Source organism: Scyliorhinus canicula, chromosome 14, assembly GCF_902713615.1.
Source record: "Scyliorhinus canicula chromosome 14, sScyCan1.1, whole genome shotgun sequence".
Classification (NCBI taxonomy): domain Eukaryota; kingdom Metazoa; phylum Chordata; class Chondrichthyes; order Carcharhiniformes; family Scyliorhinidae; genus Scyliorhinus; species Scyliorhinus canicula.
The window spans coordinates 159,107,966-159,131,804 of NC_052159.1; the positions used below are offsets into that span (position 1 = coordinate 159,107,966).

General features: G+C 50.7%; 1 protein-coding gene across 1 annotated transcript in view; it reads left to right on the forward strand.

Moving 5' to 3' along the window:
• Positions 1–23,839, forward strand: part of LOC119977247 (collagen alpha-6(IV) chain-like) — a 257,936-nt gene that overhangs the window by 232,438 nt on the left and 1,659 nt on the right. The window contains exons 32-39 of the mRNA XM_038817958.1: positions 1,257–1,382; positions 1,560–1,676; positions 2,109–2,270; positions 4,046–4,144; positions 5,541–5,687; positions 8,804–8,920; positions 10,179–10,370; positions 23,349–23,635. Coding sequence (XP_038673886.1) covers positions 1,257–1,382; positions 1,560–1,676; positions 2,109–2,270; positions 4,046–4,144; positions 5,541–5,687; positions 8,804–8,920; positions 10,179–10,370; positions 23,349–23,635 — 1,247 coding nt within the window. The remainder of the gene's footprint in view (positions 1–1,256; positions 1,383–1,559; positions 1,677–2,108; positions 2,271–4,045; positions 4,145–5,540; positions 5,688–8,803; positions 8,921–10,178; positions 10,371–23,348; positions 23,636–23,839) is intronic.

A 23,839-nucleotide genomic window follows, 5' to 3' on the forward strand; every position in this document is an offset into this window, starting at 1 on the left:
ACCCACCACTCTCCACCCCCACCCACCTCTCCACCCCCCCAACCCCACCCCCCCAACCCCACCCACCATTCCCCCACCAACCCCACCCACCACTCTCCACCCACCCCCCCAACCCCAACGCCACCCACCACTCCCCCCCAACCCCACCCACCACCCCCCCCCAACCCCACCCACCCCTCCCCCCCCAACCCCACCCACCCCTCCCCCCCAACCCCACCCACCCCTCCCCCCCAACCACCCCTCCCCCCCAACCCCACCCACCCCTCCCCACCCCCCCCACCCCTCCCCTCCACCCCACCCACCACTCTCCACCCCCCAACCCCACCCACCACTCTCCACCACCCACCCCTCCCCCCCAACCCCACCCACCCACTACTGCCCCCAACCCCCCGACCCACCCACTACTGCCCCCAACCCCCCCACCCTCCCCCCCCAACCACCACTCTTCCCCCCCCCCCACCACCCACCACCTCCCAAACCCCACCCCCACCAACCCATCACTCCTCACCCCCTAACGCCACCCACCACTCCCCACCGCTGGGAGCTCAGATCGAGATCCAATGGGAAACAATGTGGGCATAGCAAACACTGGCTGCAAACTTAACTCCATAACATCGGCATCGGCAAAGCTTAAGAATGTTGACGGGAGACAATTTCCAGCAACGGGTCGAGCTCGTGATTGGAGGAAAGTGGTTGGTGGGTGGGGAATGGGGTCTCGAATCGGCTAGTTTCTCATATTCAGCACGTGTCCCAGTAGGAGGTGGGGGTTCCAGAGTGATGGGTGGGCTGGGAATTCCTGGTCCTCCTACATCCCATGGGAGAAGCCTCCTCAGGAATATAATCGCTGCTCCTCTTCCGTTTAACCTCAGGATAACTTTCAGGGACAATAATCCAAGAGAAGATTAACTTTGACCGTTGTGGACCAATTAAGGAAAGCCGACACAGATGTGTTAAAGAGAAATAGTGTTTAACTAACTTGCCTGAAGTAACAAAGAGTATTGATGTGGGAAATGCTGTTGATGTGGTGTACATGGACTTCAATGATTGCTTTATGCTATGGGATCTTTTCTATTCAGTTAAAGGAGGGAACAGGGGTTCGATTTAGCATCTTCTCTAATGGTACTGCACTCCCCCGATGCAGCACTAAGTCCTTGACCCGAGTTTAAGGGCTAAACCTGTGAATGGAAAGTGGAACCACGCTGACAATTAACATTAAACAATAATTGTAAAGTTCAATGTTGTTCTTTTGTGAACAGGTCTCAGTGGGGGAGGAGCTCAAGGTCAGCTCGGAAACCCCGGTGAGAAAGGGGAGCGAGGAATACCCAGCAGGGAACCCGGGGAACCAGGACGGCTGGGAGAAGCTGGTCACAGGGGAAACCCAGGTGAGTCTTGGTAGAAAAAGTTTGATTGGCTGTGTATTCCATTGTTGAATGGTCTTGTGACTCCTGTCCCATCGCAGGCCTTCACTGTTGCGTAACTATATTTGTTTGGTGAATTCAGATACTAACACTGAATGAAACATCTGTAAATGCTCACTATGGGTTTGTGATTTACTTCAGGTGAACCAGGACCTGTTGGTGAAGTCGGACCTCCAGGTGAACCAGGACCCCTGATACCATCAAACAAGCCAGGAAAAGTGGGTGACCCAGGCCCAAGAGGATATGATGGTCCTCAAGGTAAATGATACCTCAGGGTGACCACAATTGGTCAGGATCTCTCTAAGTGACCACGATTGGTCAGGACTCTGGGTGACCACGATTGGTCAGGACTCTGGGTGACCACGATTGGTCAGGATCTCTCTGGGTGACCACGATTGGTCAGGACTCTGGGTGACCACGATTGGTCAGGACTCTGGGTGATCATGATTGGCCAAGATCTCTCCAGGCTGGCCAGGGAACTTTGCCCTCATAGAGACTGACCCTGGACTGTAATTGGTGGTCAGTCAGTGTTTATTGACATTGAGATGATTGTCGAACGTTTCTGCTCAAACCTCTGTGATTAACTCAGACTCACCAGCTGCTGTCGCAAAGTGTGACTTTGGGGTGTGAATGATGGACGTGCGATTGAGGCAGTGCAGATATTTAATATTATTCTGGACTATCTTTCAGGTTACCCCGGCCAACAAGGTCCCCCTGGCAGGTGGGGACAAGCTGGAAGCAAGGGTGAGGCAGGAGATCCAGGTGACGCTGGTTTCCCAGGAGCCGTGGGGATTCCTGGTGATAAGGGAGGTCCCGGGCTTCCCGGAATTAGTGGCATATCTGGAACAAAAGGCAAGTCTGAGTCTGAAATCTCATAAAAATCTTAGCAAGTTTCTAAAGGAGATTGATGCTGTTTTGTGGGGAAATTGTACAGAACTGGTCATTAAATAAAGTCTTTATTGGAACATGGGCCAATGGATTCTATCGGATTGGGTAGGTCATATCCCATTGGTCAGCTGGTCTCCATGGCCACACTCAGTAAACCTGAACATTGAATATCTCGGTTAAAAATATAAATTCCCTTGTCCCACCCAAACCCTATTTCATCCCCATAATCGTGCAGACAGGAAGCAGTTTTGAGGAAAGATGGGGCCAGAGAAAATGTCCATTGTTGACTCCATCGATAGAGGCTGTAGAGTTCCTCACTGGGAGACAGGATTCATCAACCCCGTCTGGTGTTACGATAAATTTGATGCTCTGATACCTTGGACACATTTTTATGAGCCCCTCCAGCAGTGTGGCAGATTTTATGCCCTATACCGCCCACCCCAGGGCCCCATCCCATCCCTGAGCCTACACAGCCATGCAGGCTCCAGCACTCTGGTGCGATTGGTGGGACTGCTTGTAGTCCCAGCAGTGACCAGTGCTGATGGAGGTGCTGTTGGGCCTACAGAGAATTATAGGATTATAAATGAATCATAGAATAGAATCATAGAATCTCGATAGTGCAAAGGGAGGCCGTTCAGCCCATTGGGTCTCCACCAAGCCCCTGGAAGAACACCCTACCTAGGGTCACTCCCTCACCCTACCCCCACCCAACCCCACCGACCCTGCACATCCTTGGACACTAAGGGCAATTTATCACGGCCAATCCACCTAACCTGCATATCTTTGGATTGTGGGAGGAAACCGGAGCACCCGGAAGAAACCCACGCACACACGGGGAGGACGTGCAGACTCCGCACAGACAGTGACCCAAGGCTGGAATTGAACCAGTGCTAGCTACTGTGCCACCCTTAGCTGGCGGCCAATTAGATTGAGGATGAAAGACCACCTCTAGCAACTAAATCCTGAGGGTTACAATTGATCAGAAACTAAACTGGACCCAGCCACCTTAATACAGTGGCTACCAGGGCAGGTCAAAGGCTGGGAATCCTGCGGAGAGTAACTCACCTCCTGACCCCCCAAAGCCTGTCCACCATCTACAAGACACAAGTCAGGAGTGTAACAGAATACTCTCCACTTGCCTGGATGGGTTCAGCTCCAACAACACTCAAGAAGCTCAACACCATCCAGGACAAAGCAGCCCCGCTTGATTGCTCCCCCTTCCACAAACACTCACTCTCTCCACCACCGACGCACAGTGGCAGCCGTGTGTACCATCTACAAGATGCGCTGTAGTAACTCACCAAGGTTCCTCAGGCAGCACCTTCCAAACCCACGGCCTCTACCATCTAGAAGGACAAGAGCAGCAGATACCCAGGAACCCCACCACCTGGAGGTTCCCCTCCAAGCCCCTCACTACCCTGACTGGGAAATATATCGGCCGTTCCTTCACTGTCGCCAGGGCAACATCCTGGAACTCCCTCCCTAACAGCCTCATGGACTGCAGCGGTTCAAGAAGGCAGCTCACCAGAACCTTCTGAGGGGCAATTAGGGATGGGGAATAAATGCTGGCCTAACCAGCGACATCCACATCCCGTAAATAAATTTTTACAAATAGATGGTTGCCATGGGGATTGATGGGGATGCGATACCCACAACATCTGAAAAATCCTGCCCCACATTTAGGTTTTATGTTATCTTCAAAGTAAACGTGACTGATTATATTTTATATATATTGAAAGGTCAAAGAGGAGAACAGGGTATGATGGGTTACCCTGGGAGAAAGGGACCACCAGGAGATATGGGTGCTCCTGGATTGAAAGGTTCAGTCGGCCTCGCTGGTAAGTGAAGTGTGTTCTCTCTTTGATATACACTGGGTAACGCCCTGGCTCACACTCCAACCGTACAGCTGGTACTGGGATTCCAATAATGCTTTTATGTTTATACCAGATCAATAATATTCAAATGTGATTGGTGCAACATGAGGGAAGTGTCCCAATTCTGGGGTAACTTTGTAGGATTACCCAAGATGTGGCAGCATTTCCAATTCTCATTTTAATGCCCAACCCATTTTCATGTATAATAATATAATAATCTTTATTATTCTCACAAGTAGGTTTACATTAACACTGCAATGAAGTTACTGTGAAAATCCCCTCGTCGCCTGTCCGGGTTCTCAGAGGGAGAATTCAGAATGTCCAAATTACCAACAGCGCGTCTTTCGGGACTTGTGGGAGGAAACCGGAGCACCCGGAGGAAACCCACGCAGACACAGGGAGAACGTGCAGACTCCGTACAGACAGTGACCCAGCGGGGAATTGAACTTGGGACCCTGGAGCTGTGAAGCAGCAGTGAAGCACTGTGCTACCATTCAACCAGCACGTCAAGTTCCATTTCCCTCAACGTGCACCAGTAGCCAGCGAGACTTTCCTGATTAATGCTCCCTCCCTGACCAGGAGTGTGGGATCAGTCAATCACCTGTTCCTTCTCTCAGTACACACCTCTGTGACAGAGACAGGGGGTTAACTTTCTGACTCTGTGTTCCTGCCTGATTGTTTTCCCCATCCCAGACATGCTGGAAATTCCGATACATATTGAGGATAATGGTCGTGAGATCCCAGCGGAAATTGGGATTGACCTCCTCAATGGGGTAACTCATCAGGGAGCAAATCTGAGTGGTTACAGCTGAAAACCTCACACAAACACCAAACATTTGGCCCAAGTGTGGATAACCCAGGCTTCACCTCTTCGTAGAACAGGTTAGAAGGGCTGAATGTCCTGTCCAATCTTGCTTTCCTTTCCCCAACATGTCTCAGGTTTCCCAATCCCGTCACATGGATTTCCGTGGTTTTTGTTCACCTCCTCAGAGACCGTGGAAGTTGTACGGTACAGCGGTATTAAGACTTCTAGAAGGCATTTGATAAAGTTCCACATGAAAGGCTATTGGTTGCACTGAAAACTCTGAGAATTAAGAGTAAAGCTGGATAATAGTTTAGCTAAAGGGCAGATAAACAAGTCACTTCTGGGTTATATCAGAGAGGCTGTCAATGCTGAGTGGTTCAGTGTTGGGAACTGCTGCAGTTTCTCATTTTTAACCACATTAAGGACAAGGTGGTCAGATTTGCAGATGGCTTCAAACCAGCTGAGGATGGAACCAACGAGCAGGCAGCTCCTTGTGCATTAGAAATGATACATGTTTGCTGACTAATTCTGTCTTGTTATTTGAATGAACTCTAGGTTTATTGGGATTACCGGGTCCACAAGGACCTGCCCCCCCTCCACAACGATTCCCTACTCCAAGGGGGCCTCATGGCACCCCGGGCAATCCAGGACGTCTAGGAGCTTCGGGAGATCCAGGTCCGAAGGGCATTCCTGGGGATGTAGGTGAGAACATAATCATCTATTCGGTTTTCTTTTACTTTTTTTTTCCAATTAAGGGGCAATTTAGCGAGGCTAATCCACCTACCCTGCACATCTTTGGGTTGTGGGGGTGAAACCCACGCAGACACGGGGAGAATGTGCAACCTCCACACGGACAGTGACCCAGAGCCGGGATCGAACCTGGGACCTCAGCGCCGTGAAAAATGTTAACATTTTACACATAAAACAAACAATGCAAAACGTGAAGAACAGAAACCTTCCCCCCCCCCCCCCCCCTTCTCTCTACCAACCAACACCCATTAGCGCAAAGAATATCCCCCCAATCCCCCCCCTCCAACCCTCCCACCCCCCACCCCACTTCCCAGCAGCTGACAGTAACCAACTCTTTAAAATGAAGTATAAACAAAGCCCATCTCTTGTGGAACCCCTCAATCGCCCCCTCAAGATAAACTTCACCTTCTCCAGGCGCAGGAACTCCATCAGGTCCCCCAGCCACACTGAGGCATGGGGCGGAGAGGTTGATCTCCACCCCAACAGGACCTGCCTGCGAGCAATCAGCGAGGCGAAGGCTAAAACATCTGCCCCCCCCCGCTCCCATCTGCAGCTCCGACAAATCCAACACCCCAAATATGGCCCCCAGGGGACTGGGCTCCAAATCCACGTGCAAGATCACTGAAATGGTGCTGAAAAACTACCCCAAAGTTTCTTACCCGGGTAGGACCAGAACATGATTAGGCCAAGCCCTTCCCACACCGCTCACAAATATCTTCCACCCCCTCTAACAACCGGCTCATCCTCGATCTCATCAGGTGAGTTCTGTGCACCACCTTTAACTGTATTAATCCCAGCCTCGCATTCACCCTCCGCAACACCTCACACCCCCAGTTCCTCCTCCCACTTGGCCGTAACCCCGTCCAGTGACATCATAGCCTCCTTGAAAATCTTCCCATAAATCACCGAGATGACCCTCCCTTCCAACCCCATCACTGACAGCCCTAACCCTAACCAACAATGAGGAGGGAGGTGTCACTGGAAATGTAGGAAAAACCTTCCTTGCAAAGTCCCCGCTCCTGCATATACCTAACCCCCCCCCCCCCAAGCCAGCTCCCACCCCCGGAGAGGAAACTAAAAAGCACTTGCTCTTCTCCAAATTCAATTTATTCCCCGAAAACCCCCCAAATCGCCTGAGCAGCCCCATTATATCCCCCATCGTGGGAACTGGTTTGGAATAATACAGTGAAAGACCATCAGCACACAGGGACACCCTATGCTCCAACCCCCCATTCCCCCCTCACTATCCCCCTCCACTCTACGCGATTGAACATCTTCTCCGCATCCAGCGCTACCACCACCTCTGGCTCCCCCCCCCTTCTGATGGGGAGATCACCGCGTTTAACAAGTGCCGCACATTCAAAGATAACTGCCTACCCTTTACAGACCGTGTCTGATCCGCCCCAACCACTTGTACCAACACTTTGGCAAGAATCTTGGCATCCACATTCAGCAGAGATATTGGCTGATACAACCTTTCTTAACAACAGCTAAATAGGTGCCTGTCCCATCGTCTCCGGAAGCACCCCCCCCCCCCTTAGCCATTGCCTCCTCAAACATCTCCACCAACAGTGACGCCGGCCTATCCAAAAACGTCATAGAATCCATGGCATAGAGTCAGGCCCTTCCGCCCAAACTGGTCCATGCCAACCAAAAGGCCCATCCAAGCTAACCCCATTTGCCAGCATTTGGCCCATATCCCTCTAAACCTTTCTGACCCATGTATCTGTCCAATTGCCTTTTAAATGTTGTCAATGTCCCTGCCTCACCCACTTCCTCCGGCAGCTCGTTCCACATGCGTACCACCCTCAGAATAAAAACTTTGCTCCTCAGGTCCCCATTAATTCTTTCCCCTCTTTACGTAAACCTATGACCTCTAGTTCTCGATTCCCCAACCCTGGGGAAAAGACTGAGTGCATTCAACCTCTCGATGCCTCTCATGATCTTATTCACCTCTATAAGATCACTCCTCAGTCTCCCACACTCCAAAGAAAACAGTCCTAGCCGAACCTATCTCTCCCTGTATCTCAGTCCCTTGAATCCTGGCAACATCCTTGTAAATCTTTTCTGCATTTCCAGTTTAATAACATCTTTCCGACAGCAAGGTGACAAAAACTGAACACGCTACTCCAGGTGTGGCCTCACCAACGTCCTGTACAACTGCAACATAACTTCCTATCTTCTATTCTCAATGCCCTGATTGATGAAGGCCAGCATGCCAAAAGCAGTCTTCACTGCCCTATCTACTTGTGACTCCACCTTTGGAGAACCGTGTACCTGAACTCCAAGGTCCCTCTGCAACACTGTTCAAATCCCCGCTAAAATTAACTGATGTGTGTCCAGACTTGGTATGGCCTCCAACAACCGCTTCATAAACCCGACATCATCCCAATTCGGGACATACGCACTAACCAACACCTCCAACCTCCTCTCCATAGCACCCATTACTATATTGTACCTGCCCACAAGTACCATTACTCCCAGGCCCTGCTATCAAAACCGAGTGAAACACCTGGGCTGACCCAACCCTTCCAAAGCCTCACCTGGTCCTTCACCCTCAGGTGGCTCTCAAGCTCTTTAAATGTGAAGACTCTGGCCCACTTCACTGGTCCCCCCAGCCCCCACATGTTCCACATTACCAGTCAGAGTGGGGAACATCTCACCCACTCCCCCTCTGTCAGCCATGACCACGTCCCCCCCCCCCCCCCCCCCCCCCCCGGCTCCACCCCACAAGTGGGACCACACCCTACCCCAAGTCACAGTCAGCCAGCTATCCCTCCCCCACCTTCCCAGAAACCCCCAACCACTTCCTCTCATAGCCGCAGAGATGGGCAATGAATGGGTTTTTAGGTTATTATATCTTGCGGGATTTTACTGTGCAAAAATTGGCTGCCACATTTCCAACGTTACAGCAGCAACCTGCGATGGTGAAAGGTTCAATGGTCAAGCTGGGCGAAAGAGTGAGTGAGAATAGATTTTACTCACTTGGTGCCACTCCAGCCCCTCCTGTCTCACTGATTGTGACTATCTTTAATATTCTGTGTTTTGTGTTGTGTTGTTCTGCCCAGGTTTGAAGGGCCCACGGGGTAAAACGGGGTTCCCCGGACACATCAGCTCGGCGGGGAGGATAGGACCCAGAGGTGAACCAGGTCCAGTTGGTCAACAAGGACCGTTGGGGTTTCAAGGTACAAAACATACTCTGTCCAGTTCATGTCCCCACCACAACACTTTCCCACACGCTTCGCTGTCTCAATTTAAATTGACACATCTGCCAATTGAAGCCAATCCCGATCATCCCAAAAACAAAAGCAAAATACCTCAGATGCTGGAAATGTGAAATAAAACACTCAGCAGCTTTGTCAATATCTGTGCAGAGAGGAACAGACTTCGTGTTTTAGGTCTGGGTTATATTTCTTTGTTGCCACAAAGAGAGAAGGTCTGGAGGTGTCCAAACTCTGGCTTCTTGTCAAACACGATGAGAGGTTTAACAAGGGTGTTGCTCAATACAATCCAAATGGTGAATTACCCAAAGCCCGCACAAACACTCTGCTGACATCATTGTAAAGAACTAACAGCAGCAATATATTCCCAGATACAATACACCCCTCCCTCTTTACCTCATTAATGCAACGACAACACTTAACATTTATGCAACTGATCCCCTGACATGTTATTTCTAAACAATTCAATAAGGCCATCTCAGTGATGGACATCTATTCCTTTTTAGTAAAATTCAACCCAGGCCCCACTCACTTCAATGCAAGGAAATCTTCCCTGACTGTCAGTCTCCTTACTCACAGTTGCTGTCGAAAATGTTTGTTAAACTTTCACATCTGCGGCAATGCTTCACCCGATGTCGATGCGCGCGCACAAGTCTGGCCCCGAAAATGTTTTGTTGCTCCCGATGACGAACATCTTTCCAGCTATTTCACGGCCTCAATCCTCGTCGCCAGTTTTCTCTCGCGCCACATTTCTTTGTTGCCGTGAAGAAAAAGAATTAGGAGCTGCCTACACTCTGGATTCTCGTAAAACACGATGAGATGGTAATTAAGGGTGTTGCTCAATACAATCAAGATGACGATCTGCACAGTGCCCGCACAAACACTCTGCTGACGTCACTACACAACACGGGACACAGATCCAGCAGGAATGTTTTCCCAGATACACAAAAGTCTGTGACCTCCCATCAACACTGGGTATAGCTCGAGATGTAAGAGGCAATGTTCCCATTGTGCACCTGTTGGACTGTGCCTCAGACTAGAAGGTTTTGTGCTAAACAGCACGTGCTGAGAAAACTGGTCACGCAAAACAATAACATTTTACAGGGAACCATGGCAACAGGTTGAAACAATTCATTGGAACAGTGAAGAGGCCGAGGGTGGGAAAGTTGGTGTGTTGCCCCACTGACCCGGCCAGACTGACATCATCCTTTTTGATTTGCAGGTACTCCAGGCGTGACAGGTGTCCGAGGGATGGAAGGAATGCCGGGAAGAAGTGTCAGTGTGGGATATCTCCTGGTCAAACACAGTCAGTCGCAGGAAATCCCACCTTGCCCACTGGGAATGAATAGACTCTGGGACGGATACAGCCTGTTATTTGTAGAAGGACAAGAGAAATCTCACAATCAGGATCTGGGTACGTTGCAGAATAGTTGCTGGGCACTAGGACATTTTCACCACAGTTTTTATATCTCATTTTATAGGATTTACAGATTCAATATTGTACTGAATTAACCTACCCCACCTGGTGTACAGTTTTAAGACGGTCTTTGTATTTATTCATTTGTATTATGGGAAGTAGAGATTTTAAATCATATATTTTACCTACCAATGTGGTTCCATTAACATCCACACAGACAGACAGAACCTCAATTTAAAATCTCCGTACTGACCCTCTGACAGTGCAGCTCTCCCTCAGTACTGACCCTCTGACAGTGCAGCACTCCCTCAGTACTGACCCTCTGACAGTGCAGCACTCCCTCAGTACTGACCCTCTGACAATGCAGCACTCCCTCAGTACTGACCCTCTGACAGTGCAGCTCTCCCTCAGTACTGACCCTCTGACAGTGCGGCACTCCCTCAGTACTGACCCTCTGACAATGCAGCACTCCCTCAGTACTGACCCTCTGACAGTGCGGCACTCCTTCAATACTGACCCTCTGACAGTGCAGCACTCCCTCAGTACTGACCCTCTGACAGTGCGGCACTCCCTCAGTACTGACCCTCTGACAATGCAGCACTCCCTCAGTACTGACCCTCTGACAGTGCAGCTCTCCCTCTGTACTGACCCTCTGACAGTGCAGCACTCCCTCAGTACTGACCCTCTGACAGTGCGGCACTCCCTCAGTACTGACCCTCTGACAGTGCAGCACTCCCTCTGTACTGACCCTCTGACAGTGCAGCACTCCCTCGGTACTGACCCTCTGACAGTGCGGCGCTCCCTCAGTACTGACCCTCTGACAGTGCAGCACTCCCTCAGTACTGACCCTCTGACAGTGCGGCACTCCCTCAGTACTGACCCTCTGACAGTGCAGCACTCCCTCAGTACTGACCCTCTGACAGTGCGGCACTCCCTCTGTACTGACCCTCTGACAGTGCAGCACTCCCTCAGTACTGACCCTCTGACAGTGCAGCACTCCCTCAGTACTGACCCTCTGACAGTGCGGCACTCCCTCAGTACTGACCCTCTGACAGTGCAGCATTCCCTCAGTACTGACCCTCTGACAGTGCGGCACTCCCTCAGTACTGACCCTCTGACAGTGCGGCACTCCCTCAGTACTGACCCTCTGACAGTGCGGCACTCCCTCAGTACTGACCCTCTGACAGTGCGGCACTCCCTCAGTACTGACCCTCTGACAGTGCGGCACTCCCTCAGTACTGACCCTCTGACAGTGCGGCACTCCCTCAGTACTGACCCTCTGACAGTGCAGCACTCCCTCAGTACTGACCCTCTGACAGTGCAGCACTCCCTCAGTACTGACCCTCTGACAGTGCAGCACTCCCTCAGTACTGACCCTCTGACAGTGCAGCACTCCCTCAGTACTGACCCTCTGACAGTACGGCACTCCCTCAGTACTGATCCTCTGACAGTGCGGCACTCCCTCAGTACTGACCCTCTGACAGTGCAGCACTCCCTCAGTGCTGACCCTCTGACAGTGCAGCACTCCCTCAGTACTGACCCTCTGACAGTGCGGCACTCCCTCAGTACTGACCCTCTGACAGTGCGGCACTCCCTCAGTACTGTCCCTCTGACAGTGTAGCACTCCCTCAGTACTGACCCTCTGACAGTGCGGCACTCCCTCAGTACTGACCCTCTGACAGTGCGGCACTCCCTCAGTACTGACCCTCTGACAGTGCGGCACTCCCTCAGTACTGACCCTCTGACAGTGCGGTACTCCCTTAGTACTGACCCTCTGACAGTGCAGCACTCCCTCAGTACTGACCCACTGACAGTGCAGCACTCCCTCAGTACTGACCCTCTGACAGTGCAGCACTCCCTCAGTACTGACCCTCTGACAGTGCAGCACTCCCTCAGCACTGACCCTCTGACAGTGCGGCACTCCCTCAGTACTGACCCTCTGACAGTGCGGCACTCCCTCAGTACTGACCCTCTGACAGTGAGGAATTCCCTCAGTACTGACCCTCTGACAGTGCGGCACTCTCTCAGTACTGACCCTCTGACAGTGCGGCACTCTCTCAGTACTGTCCCTCTGACAGTGTAGCACTCCCTCAGTACTGACCCTCTGACAGTGCGGCGCTCCCTCAGTACTGACCCTCTGACAGTGCGGCACTCCCTCAGTACTGACCCTCTGACAGTGCGGCACTCCCTCAGTGCTGACCCTCTGACAGTGCGGCGCGCCCTCAGTACTGACCCTCTGACAGTGCAGCACTCCCTCAGTACTGACCCTCTGACAGTGCGGCACTCCCTCAGTACTGACCCTCTGACAGTGCAGCACTCCCTCAGTACTGACCCTCTGACAGTGCAGCACTCCCTCAGTACTGACCCTCTGACAGTGCAGCACTCCCTCAGTACTGACCCTCTGACAGTGCAGCGCTCCCTCAGTACTGACCCTCTGACAGTGCGGCACTCCCTCAGTACTGACCCTCTGACAGTGCGGCACTCCCTCAGTACTGACCCTCTGACAGTGCGGAATTCCCTCAGTACTGACCCTCTGACAGTGCGGCACTCTCTCAGTACTGACCCTCTGACAGTGCGGCACTCTCTCAGTACTGTCCCTCTGACAGTGCAGCACTCCCTCAGTACTGACCCTCTGACAGTGCGGCACTCCCTCAGTACTGACCCTCTGACAGTGCAGCACTCCCTCAGTACTGACCCTCTGACAGTGCAGCGCTCCCTCAGTACTGACCCTCTGACAGTGCGGCACTCCCTCAGTACTGACCCTCTGACAGTGTGGCACTCCCTCAGTACTGACCCTCTATGTATCAGTGGGTGCATGTGCCTGGATTATGTTCTCATGCCTTTGGAGAGGGGCTTGCACTGATTTAGGGAATAGTGGGGTACAAACAAGCCAAGTACGTGAAAGTGTGTCAGTGTCGAGTGTGGGTTGAAACACGGTTATGTTGCAGCTGCTGCTTTGGGAAGTTTTTTTTAAATTTAGAGTACCCAATTAATTTTCCCAATGAAGGGGCAATTTAGCGCGGCCAATCCACCCACCCTGCGCATCTTTGGGTTGTGGGGGTGAAACCCACGCAGACACGGGGAGAATGTGCAAACTCCACACGGACAGTGACCCAGAGCCGGGATTCAAACCTGGGACCTCAGTGCCGCAGTCCCAGTGCTAACCACTGCGCCACGTGCCGCTCAGTGCTTTCGGAAGTTAATTGTCAGAATGCAAAGTGTTGCCGATTGTCAATGTGGGTGTGACGGTTGTGAATGTGGGTGTGACGATTGTCAATGTGGGTGTGACGGTTGTGAATGTGGATGTGACGGTTGTCAATGTGGGTGTGACGGTTGTGAATGTGGGTGTGACGGTTGTGAATGTGGGTGTGACGGTTGTCAATGTGGGTGTGACGGTTGTGAATGTGGATGTGACGGTTGTGAATGTGGGTGTGACGGTTGTCAATGTGGGTGTGACGGTTGTGAATGTGGATGTGACGGTTGTCAATGTGGGTGTGACGGTTGTCAATGTGGGTGTGACGGTTGTGAATGTGGGTGTGACGGTTGTGAATGTGGGTGTGACGGTTGTGAATGTGGGTGTGACGGTTGTGAATGTGGGTGTGACTTGTGAATGTGGGTGTGACGGTTGTGAATGTGGGTGTGACGGTTGTGAACGTGGGTGTGACGGTTGTCAATGTGGGTGTGACGGTTGTGAATGTGGGTGTGACGGTTGTCAATGTGGGTGTGACGGTTGTGAATGTGGGTGTGACGGTTGTGAATGTGGGTGTGACGGTTGTCAATGTGGGTGTGACGGTTGTCAATGTGGGTGTGACGGTTGTGAATGTGGGTGTGACTGTTGTGAATATGGGTGTGACGATTGTGAATGTGGGTGTGACGGTTGTGAATGTGGGTGTGACGGTTGTGAACGTGGGTGTGACGGTTGTCAATGTGGGTGTGACGGTGTGAATGTGGGTGTGACGGTTGTGAATGTGGGTGTGACGGTTGTCAATGTGGGTGTGACGATTGTCAATGTGGGTGTGACGGTTGTCAATGTGGGTGTGACGGTTGTGAATGTGGGTGTGACGGTTGTCAATGTGGGTGTGACGATTGTCAATGTGGGTGTGACGGTTGTCAATGTGGGTGTGCCGATTGTCAATGTGGGTGTGACGATTGTCAATGTGGGTGTGACGGTTGTGAACGTGGGTGTGACGGTTGTGAACGTGGGTGTGACGGTTGTCAATGTGGGTGTGACGGTTGTGAATGTGGGTGTGACGGTTGTCAATGTGGGTGTGCCGATTGTCAATGTGGGTGTGACGATTGTCAATGTGGGTGTGACGGTTGTCAATGTGGGTGTGACGGTTGTGAATGTGGGTGTGACGATTGTCAATGTGGGTGTGACGGTTGTCAATGTGGGTGTGACGATTGTGAATGTGGGTGTGACGGTTGTGAATGTGGGTGTGACGGTTGTCAATGTGGGTGTGCCGATTGTCAATGTGGGTGTGACGGTTGTGAATGTGGGTGTGACGGTTGTCAATGTGGGTGTGCCGATTGTCAATGTGGGTGTGACGATTGTCAATGTGGGTGTGACGATTGTCAATGTGGATGTGACGGTTGTGAATGTGGGTGTGACGATTGTCAATGTGGGTGTGACGGTTGTGAATGTGGGTGTGACGGTTGTCAATGTGGGTGTGACGGTTGTGAATGTGGGTGTGACGGTTGTCAATGTGGGTGTGACGATTGTCAATGTGGGTGTGACGGTTGTCAATGTGGGTGTGACGGTTGTGAATGTGGGTGTGACGGTTGTGAATGTGGGTGTGACTGTTGTGAATGTGGATGTGACGGTTGTCAATGTGGGTGTGACGGTTGTCAATGTGGGTGTGACGGTTGTCAATGTGGGTGTGACGGTTGTCAATGTGGGTGTGACGGTTGTGAATGTGGGTGTGACGGTTGTCAATGTGGGTGTGACGATTGTCAATGTGGATGTGACGATTGTGAATGTGGGTGTGACGGTTGTGAACGTGGGTGTGACGGTTGTCAATGTGGGTGTGACGGTTGTCAATGTGGGTGTGACGGTTGTCAATGTGGGTGTGACGGTTGTGAATGTGGATGTGACGGTTGTCAATGTGGGTGTGACAATTGTGAACGTGGATGTGACAGTTGTGAATGTGGGTGTGACGGTTGTCAATGTGGGTGTGACGGTTGTCAATGTGGGTGTGACGGTTGTCAATGTGGGTGTGACGGTTGTGAATGTGGGTGTGACGGTTGTGAATGTGGGTGTGACGGTTGTCAATGTGGGTGTGACTGTTGTGAATGTGGGTGTGACTGTTGTGAATGTGGGTGTGACGATTGTGAATGTGGGTGTGACGGTTGTGAATGTGGGTGTGACGATTGTGAATGTGGGTGTGACGATTGTCAATGTGGGTGTGACGGTTGTGAATGTGGGTGTGACGGTTGTGAATGTGGATGTGACGATTGTGAATGTGGGTGTGACTGTTGTGAATGTGGATGTGACGGTTGTCAATGTGGGTGTGACGGTTGTCAATGTGGGTGTGACGGTTGTGAATGTGGGTGTGACGATTGTCAATGTGGGTGTGACGGTTGTCAATGTGGGTGTGACAATTGTGAATGTGGGTGTGACGGTTGTCAATGTGGGTGTGACGGTTGTGAATGTGGGTGTGACGGTTGTGAATGTGGATGTGACGGTTGTCAATGTGGGTGTGACAATTGTGAACGTGGATGTGACAGTTGTGAATGTGGGTGTGACGGTTGTCAATGTGGGTGTGACGGTTGTCAATGTGGGTGTGACGGTTGTCAATGTGGGTGTGACGGTTGTGAATGTGGGTGTGACGGTTGTGAATGTGGGTGTGACGGTTGTCAATGTGGGTGTGACGGTTGTCAATGTGGGTGTGACGGTTGTGAATGTGGGTGTGACTGTTGTGAATGTGGGTGTGACGATTGTGAATGTGGGTGTGACGATTGTGAATGTGGGTGTGACGGTTGTGAATGTGGGTGTGACGATTGTGAATGTGGGTGTGACGATTGTCAATGTGGGTGTGACGGTTGTGAATGTGGGTGTGACGGTTGTGAATGTGGGTGTGACTGTTGTGAATGTGGATGTGACGGTTGTCAATGTGGGTGTGACGGTTGTGAACGTGGATGTGACGGTTGTCAATGTGGGTGTGACGGTTGTCAATGTGGGTGTGACGGTTGTGAATGTGGGTGTGACGGTTGTCAATGTGGGTGTGACGGTTGTCAATGTGGGTGTGACGGTTGTCAATGTGGGTGTGACGGTTGTGAATGTGGGTGTGACTGTTGTGAATGTGGGTGTGACGATTGTGAATGTGGGTGTGACGGTTGTGAATGTGGGTGTGACGATTGTGAATGTGGGTGTGACGATTGTGAATGTGGGTGTGACGGTTGTGAATGTGGGTGTGACCGTTGTGAATGTGGGTGTGACTGTTGTGAATGTGGGTGTGACGATTGTCAATGTGGGTGTGACGGTTGTGAATGTGGGTGTGACGGTTGTGAATGTGGGTGTGACGATTGTGAATGTGGGTGTGACGGTTGTGAATGTGGGTGTGACTGTTGTGAATGTGGGTGTGACGGTTGTGAATGTGGGTGTGACGGTTGTGAATGTGGGTGTGACTGTTGTGAATGTGGGTGTGACGATTGTGAATGTGGGTGTGACGGTTGTGAATGTGGGTGTGACGATTGTGAATGTGGGTGTGACGATTGTCAATGTGGGTGTGACGGTTGTGAATGTGGGTGTGACGGTTGTGAATGTGGGTGTGACGATTGTCAATGTGGGTGTGACGGTTGTGAATGTGGGTGTGACTGTTGTGAATGTGGGTGTGACGATTGTGAATGTGGGTGTGACGGTTGTGAATGTGGGTGTGACTGTTGTGAATGTGGGTGTGACGATTGTGAATGTGGGTGTGACGGTTGTGAATGTGGGTGTGACTGTTGTGAATGTGAATGTGACGATTGTCAATGTGGGTGTGACGATTGTCAATGTGAATGTGACGATTGTCAATGTGGGTGTGACTGTTGTGAATGTGAATGTGACGATTGTCAATGTGGGTGTGACGATTGTCAATGTGGGTGTGACGGTTGTCAATGTGGGTGTGACGGTTGTCAATGTGGGTGTGACGGTTGTGAATGTGGGTGTGACGGTTGTGAATGTGGATGTGACGATTGTCAATGTGGGTGTGACGGTTGTCAATGTGGGTGTGACGATTGTCAATGTGGGTGTGACTGTTGTGAATGTGGGTGTGACGATTGTCAATGTGGGTGTGACTGTTGTGAATGTGAATGTGACGATTGTCAATGTGGGTGTGACGATTGTCAATGTGGGTGTGACGGTTGTCAATGTGGGTGTGACGATTGTCAATGTGGGTGTGACGATTGTCAATGTGAATGTGACGATTGTCAATGTGAATGTGACGATTGTCAATGTGGGTGTGACTGTTGTCAATGTGGGTGTGACGATTGTCAATGTGGGTGTGACGATTGTCAATGTGGGTGTGACGGTTGTCAATGTGGGTGTGACGGTTGTCAATGTGGGTGTGACGGTTGTGAATGTGGGTGTGACGGTTGTCAATGTGAATGTGACGATTGTCAATGTGGGTGTGACGATTGTCAATGTGGGTGTGACGGTTGTCAATGTGAATGTGACGATTGTCAATGTGGGTGTGACGGTTGTCAATGTGGGTGTGACGATTGTCAATGTGGATGTGACGATTGTCAATGTGGGTGTGACGGTTGTGAATGTGGGTGTGACGGTTGTCAATGTGAATGTGACGATTGTCAATGTGGGTGTGACGATTGTCAATGTGGATGTGACGGTTGTCAATGTGGGTGTGACGGTTGTGAATGTGGGTGTGACGGTTGTCAATGTGAATGTGACGATTGTCAATGTGGGTGTGACGGTTGTCAATGTGGGTGTGACGGTTGTCAATGTGGGTGTGACGGTTGTCAATGTGGGTGTGACGATTGTCAATGTGGATGTGACGGTTGTCAATGTGGGTGTGACGGTTGTCAATGTGGGTGTGACTGTTGTGAATGTGGGTGTGACGATTGTCAATGTGGGTGTGACGATTGTCAATGTGGGTGTGACGGTTGTGAATGTGGGTGTGACGGTTGTCAATGTGAATGTGACGATTGTCAATGTGGGTGTGACGATTGTCAATGTGGGTGTGACGGTTGTCAATGTGGGTGTGACGATTGTCAATGTGGGTGTGACGGTTGTCAATGTGGGTGTGACGGTTGTGAATGTGGGTGTGACTGTTGTCAATGTGGGTGTGACGATTGTCAATGTGGGTGTGACGGTTGTCAATGTGGGTGTGACGATTGTCAATGTGGATGTGACTGTTGTGAATGTGGATGTGACGATTGTCAATGTGGGTGTGACGGTTGTGAATGTGGATGTGACGGTTGTCAATGTGGGTGTGACGATTGTGAATGTGGGTGTGACTGTTGTCAATGTGGGTGTGACGGTTGTCAATGTGGGTGTGACGATTGTCAATGTGGGTGTGACGATTGTCAATGTGGGTGTGACGGTTGTCAATGTGGGTGTGACGGTTGTGAATGTGGGTGTGACGGTTGTGAATGTGGGTGTGACGATTGTCAATGTGGGTGTGACGGTTGTCAATGTGGGTGTGACGATTGTCAATGTGGGTGTGACAATTGTGAATGTGGGTGTAACGGTTGTGAATGTGGGTGTGACGGTTGTGAATGTGGGTGTGACGGTTGTCAATGTGGGTGTGACTGTTGTGAATATGGGTGTGACGGTTGTCAATGTGGGTGTGACGGTTGTGAATGTGGGTGTGACGGTTGTCAATGTGGGTGTGACGGTTGTCAATGTGGGTGTGACGGTTGTGAATGTGGGTGTGACGGTTGTCAATGTGGGTGTGACGATTGTCAATGTGGGTGTGACGGTTGTCAATGTGGGTGTGACGATTGTCAATGTGGGTGTGACAATTGTGAATGTGGGTGTAACGGTTGTGAATGTGGGTGTGACGGTTGTGAATGTGGGTGTGACGGTTGTCAATGTGGGTGTGACTGTTGTGAATATGGGTGTGACGGTTGTCAATGTGGGTGTGACGGTTGTGAATGTGGGTGTGACGGTTGTCAATGTGGGTGTGACGGTTGTCAATGTGGGTGTGACGGTTGTGAATGTGGGTGTGACGATTGTCAATGTGGGTGTGACGATTGTCAATGTGGGTGTGACGGTTGTCAATGTGGGTGTGACGGTTGTGAATGTGGATGTGACGGTTGTGAATGTGGGTGTGACGGTTGTCAATGTGGGTGTGACGATTGTCAATGTGGGTGTGACGATTGTCAATGTGGATGTGACGGTTGTCAATGTGGGTGTGACGGTTGTCAATGTGGGTGTGACGATTGTCAATGTGGATGTGACGGTTGTCAATGTGGGTGTGACGATTGTCAATGTGGGTGTGACGATTGTCAATGTGGGTGTGACGGTTGTGAATGTGGATGTGACGGTTGTGAATGTGGATGTGACGATTGTCAATGTGGGTGTGACTGTTGTGAATGTGGGTGTGACGATTGTGAATGTGGGTGTGACGGTTGTGAATGTGGGTGTGACTGTTGTGAATGTGAATGTGACGATTGTCAATGTGGGTGTGACGATTGTCAATGTGAATGTGACGATTGTCAATGTGGGTGTGACTGTTGTGAATGTGAATGTGACGATTGTCAATGTGGGTGTGACGATTGTCAATGTGGGTGTGACGGTTGTCAATGTGGGTGTGACGGTTGTCAATGTGGGTGTGACGGTTGTGAATGTGGGTGTGACGGTTGTGAATGTGGATGTGACGATTGTCAATGTGGGTGTGACGGTTGTCAATGTGGGTGTGACGATTGTCAATGTGGGTGTGACTGTTGTGAATGTGGGTGTGACGATTGTCAATGTGGGTGTGACTGTTGTGAATGTGAATGTGACGATTGTCAATGTGGGTGTGACGATTGTCAATGTGGGTGTGACGGTTGTCAATGTGGGTGTGACGATTGTCAATGTGGGTGTGACGATTGTCAATGTGAATGTGACGATTGTCAATGTGAATGTGACGATTGTCAATGTGGGTGTGACTGTTGTCAATGTGGGTGTGACGATTGTCAATGTGGGTGTGACGATTGTCAATGTGGGTGTGACGGTTGTCAATGTGGGTGTGACGGTTGTCAATGTGGGTGTGACGGTTGTGAATGTGGGTGTGACGGTTGTCAATGTGAATGTGACGATTGTCAATGTGGGTGTGACGATTGTCAATGTGGGTGTGACGGTTGTCAATGTGAATGTGACGATTGTCAATGTGGGTGTGACGGTTGTCAATGTGGGTGTGACGATTGTCAATGTGGATGTGACGATTGTCAATGTGGGTGTGACGGTTGTGAATGTGGGTGTGACGGTTGTCAATGTGAATGTGACGATTGTCAATGTGGGTGTGACGATTGTCAATGTGGATGTGACGGTTGTCAATGTGGGTGTGACGGTTGTGAATGTGGGTGTGACGGTTGTCAATGTGAATGTGACGATTGTCAATGTGGGTGTGACGGTTGTCAATGTGGGTGTGACGGTTGTCAATGTGGGTGTGACGGTTGTCAATGTGGGTGTGACGATTGTCAATGTGGATGTGACGGTTGTCAATGTGGGTGTGACGGTTGTCAATGTGGGTGTGACTGTTGTGAATGTGGGTGTGACGATTGTCAATGTGGGTGTGACGATTGTCAATGTGGGTGTGACGGTTGTGAATGTGGGTGTGACGGTTGTCAATGTGAATGTGACGATTGTCAATGTGGGTGTGACGATTGTCAATGTGGGTGTGACGGTTGTCAATGTGGGTGTGACGATTGTCAATGTGGGTGTGACGGTTGTCAATGTGGGTGTGACGGTTGTGAATGTGGGTGTGACTGTTGTCAATGTGGGTGTGACGATTGTCAATGTGGGTGTGACGGTTGTCAATGTGGGTGTGACGATTGTCAATGTGGATGTGACTGTTGTGAATGTGGATGTGACGATTGTCAATGTGGGTGTGACGGTTGTGAATGTGGATGTGACGGTTGTCAATGTGGGTGTGACGATTGTGAATGTGGGTGTGACTGTTGTCAATGTGGGTGTGACGGTTGTCAATGTGGGTGTGACGATTGTCAATGTGGGTGTGACGATTGTCAATGTGGGTGTGACGGTTGTCAATGTGGGTGTGACGGTTGTGAATGTGGGTGTGACGGTTGTGAATGTGGGTGTGACGATTGTCAATGTGGGTGTGACGGTTGTCAATGTGGGTGTGACGATTGTCAATGTGGGTGTGACAATTGTGAATGTGGGTGTAACGGTTGTGAATGTGGGTGTGACGGTTGTGAATGTGGGTGTGACGGTTGTCAATGTGGGTGTGACTGTTGTGAATATGGGTGTGACGGTTGTCAATGTGGGTGTGACGGTTGTGAATGTGGGTGTGACGGTTGTCAATGTGGGTGTGACGGTTGTCAATGTGGGTGTGACGGTTGTGAATGTGGGTGTGACGATTGTCAATGTGGGTGTGACGATTGTCAATGTGGGTGTGACGGTTGTCAATGTGGGTGTGACGGTTGTGAATGTGGATGTGACGGTTGTGAATGTGGGTGTGACGGTTGTCAATGTGGGTGTGACGATTGTCAATGTGGGTGTGACGATTGTCAATGTGGATGTGACGGTTGTCAATGTGGGTGTGACGGTTGTCAATGTGGGTGTGACGATTGTCAATGTGGATGTGACGGTTGTCAATGTGGGTGTGACGATTGTCAATGTGGGTGTGACGATTGTCAATGTGGGTGTGACGGTTGTGAATGTGGATGTGACGGTTGTGAATGTGGATGTGACGATTGTCAATGTGGGTGTGACGGTTGTCAATGTGGGTGTGACGGTTGTCAATGTGGGTGTGACGGTTGTGAATGTGGGTGTGACGGTTGTCAATGTGGGTGTGACGGTTGTGAATGTGGGTGTGACGGTTGTCAATGTGGGTGTGACGGTGTGAATGTGGGTGTGACGGTTGTCAATGTGGGTGTGACGGTGTGAATGTGGGTGTGACGGTTGTGAATGTGGGTGTGACGGTTGTCAATGTGGGTGTGACGATTGTCAATGTGGGTGTGACGATTGTCAATGTGGGTGTGACGGTTGTGAATGTGGGTGTGACGGTTGTCAATGTGGATGTGACGATTGTGAATGTGGATGTGACGGTTGTCAATGTGAATGTGACGATTGTGAATGTGGGTGTGACGGTTGTGAATGTGGGTGTGACGGTTGTCAATGTGGGTGTGACGGTGTGAATGTGGGTGTGACGGTTGTGAATGTGGGTGTGACTGTTGTCAATGTGGGTGTGACGATTGTCAATGTGGGTGTGACTGTTGTCAATGTGGGTGTGACGGTTGTCAATGTGGGTGTGACAATTGTGAATGTGGGTGTAACGGTTGTGAATGTGGGTGTGACGGTTGTGAATGTGGGTGTGACGGTTGTCAATGTGGGTGTGACGATTGTCAATGTGGGTGTGACGGTTGTGAATGTGGGTGTGACGGTTGTGAATGTGGATGTGACGGTTGTCAATGTGGGTGTGACAATTGTGAACGTGGATGTGACGGTTGTGAATGTGGGTGTGACGGTTGTCAATGTGGGTGTGACGGTTGTCAATGTGGGTGTGACAATTGTGAACGTGGATGTGACGGTTGTGAATGTGGGTGTGACGGTTGTGAATGTGGGTGTGACGGTTGTGAATGTGGGTGTGACGATTGTCAATGTGGATGTGACGGTTGTCAATGTGGGTGTGACGGTTGTGAATGTGGGTGTGACGATTGTGAATGTGGGTGTGACTGTTGTCAATGTGGGTGTGACGGTTGTCAATGTGGGTGTGACGATTGTCAATGTGGGTGTGACGGTTGTCAATGTGGGTGTGACGATTGTGATTACTGAGTTACCCAGTCCACTAATTTGAGCGGTTTCATTCTCAGGATTAGCTGGGTCCTGCATGCCAAGATTCAGTACAATCCCCTTCGTGTACTGTAACATCAATGAAGTCTGCTACTTTGCGAGTAGAAATGACAAGTCTTATTGGCTGTCTACCAATGCTGCGATTCCAATGATGCCTGTCGCTGACGAGGATATCAAGCCGTACATTAGCCGGTGCTCCGTGTGCGAGGCTCCCTCTCTCGCAGTCGCCATTCACAGCCAGGACATCACCATCCCAATGTGCCCTGTCGGCTGGCGTAGCCTGTGGATCGGTTACTCCTTCCTGATGGTAAATACTTTACATCATTTCAATATGTTAGAAATCTTCGGTTCAGATATCAGTAACGATCAGTTATGCTGAGCAGGCACGGCTGGATCATTGAAACCCGACGGCACAAGAGGAGGCCATTTGGCCCATCATGTCAGTATTGAATCAGCCCAGCCTCCCTGCTCTCTCTCCCATTGTTATGTAAACTGGTTAAATCGTGTTTGA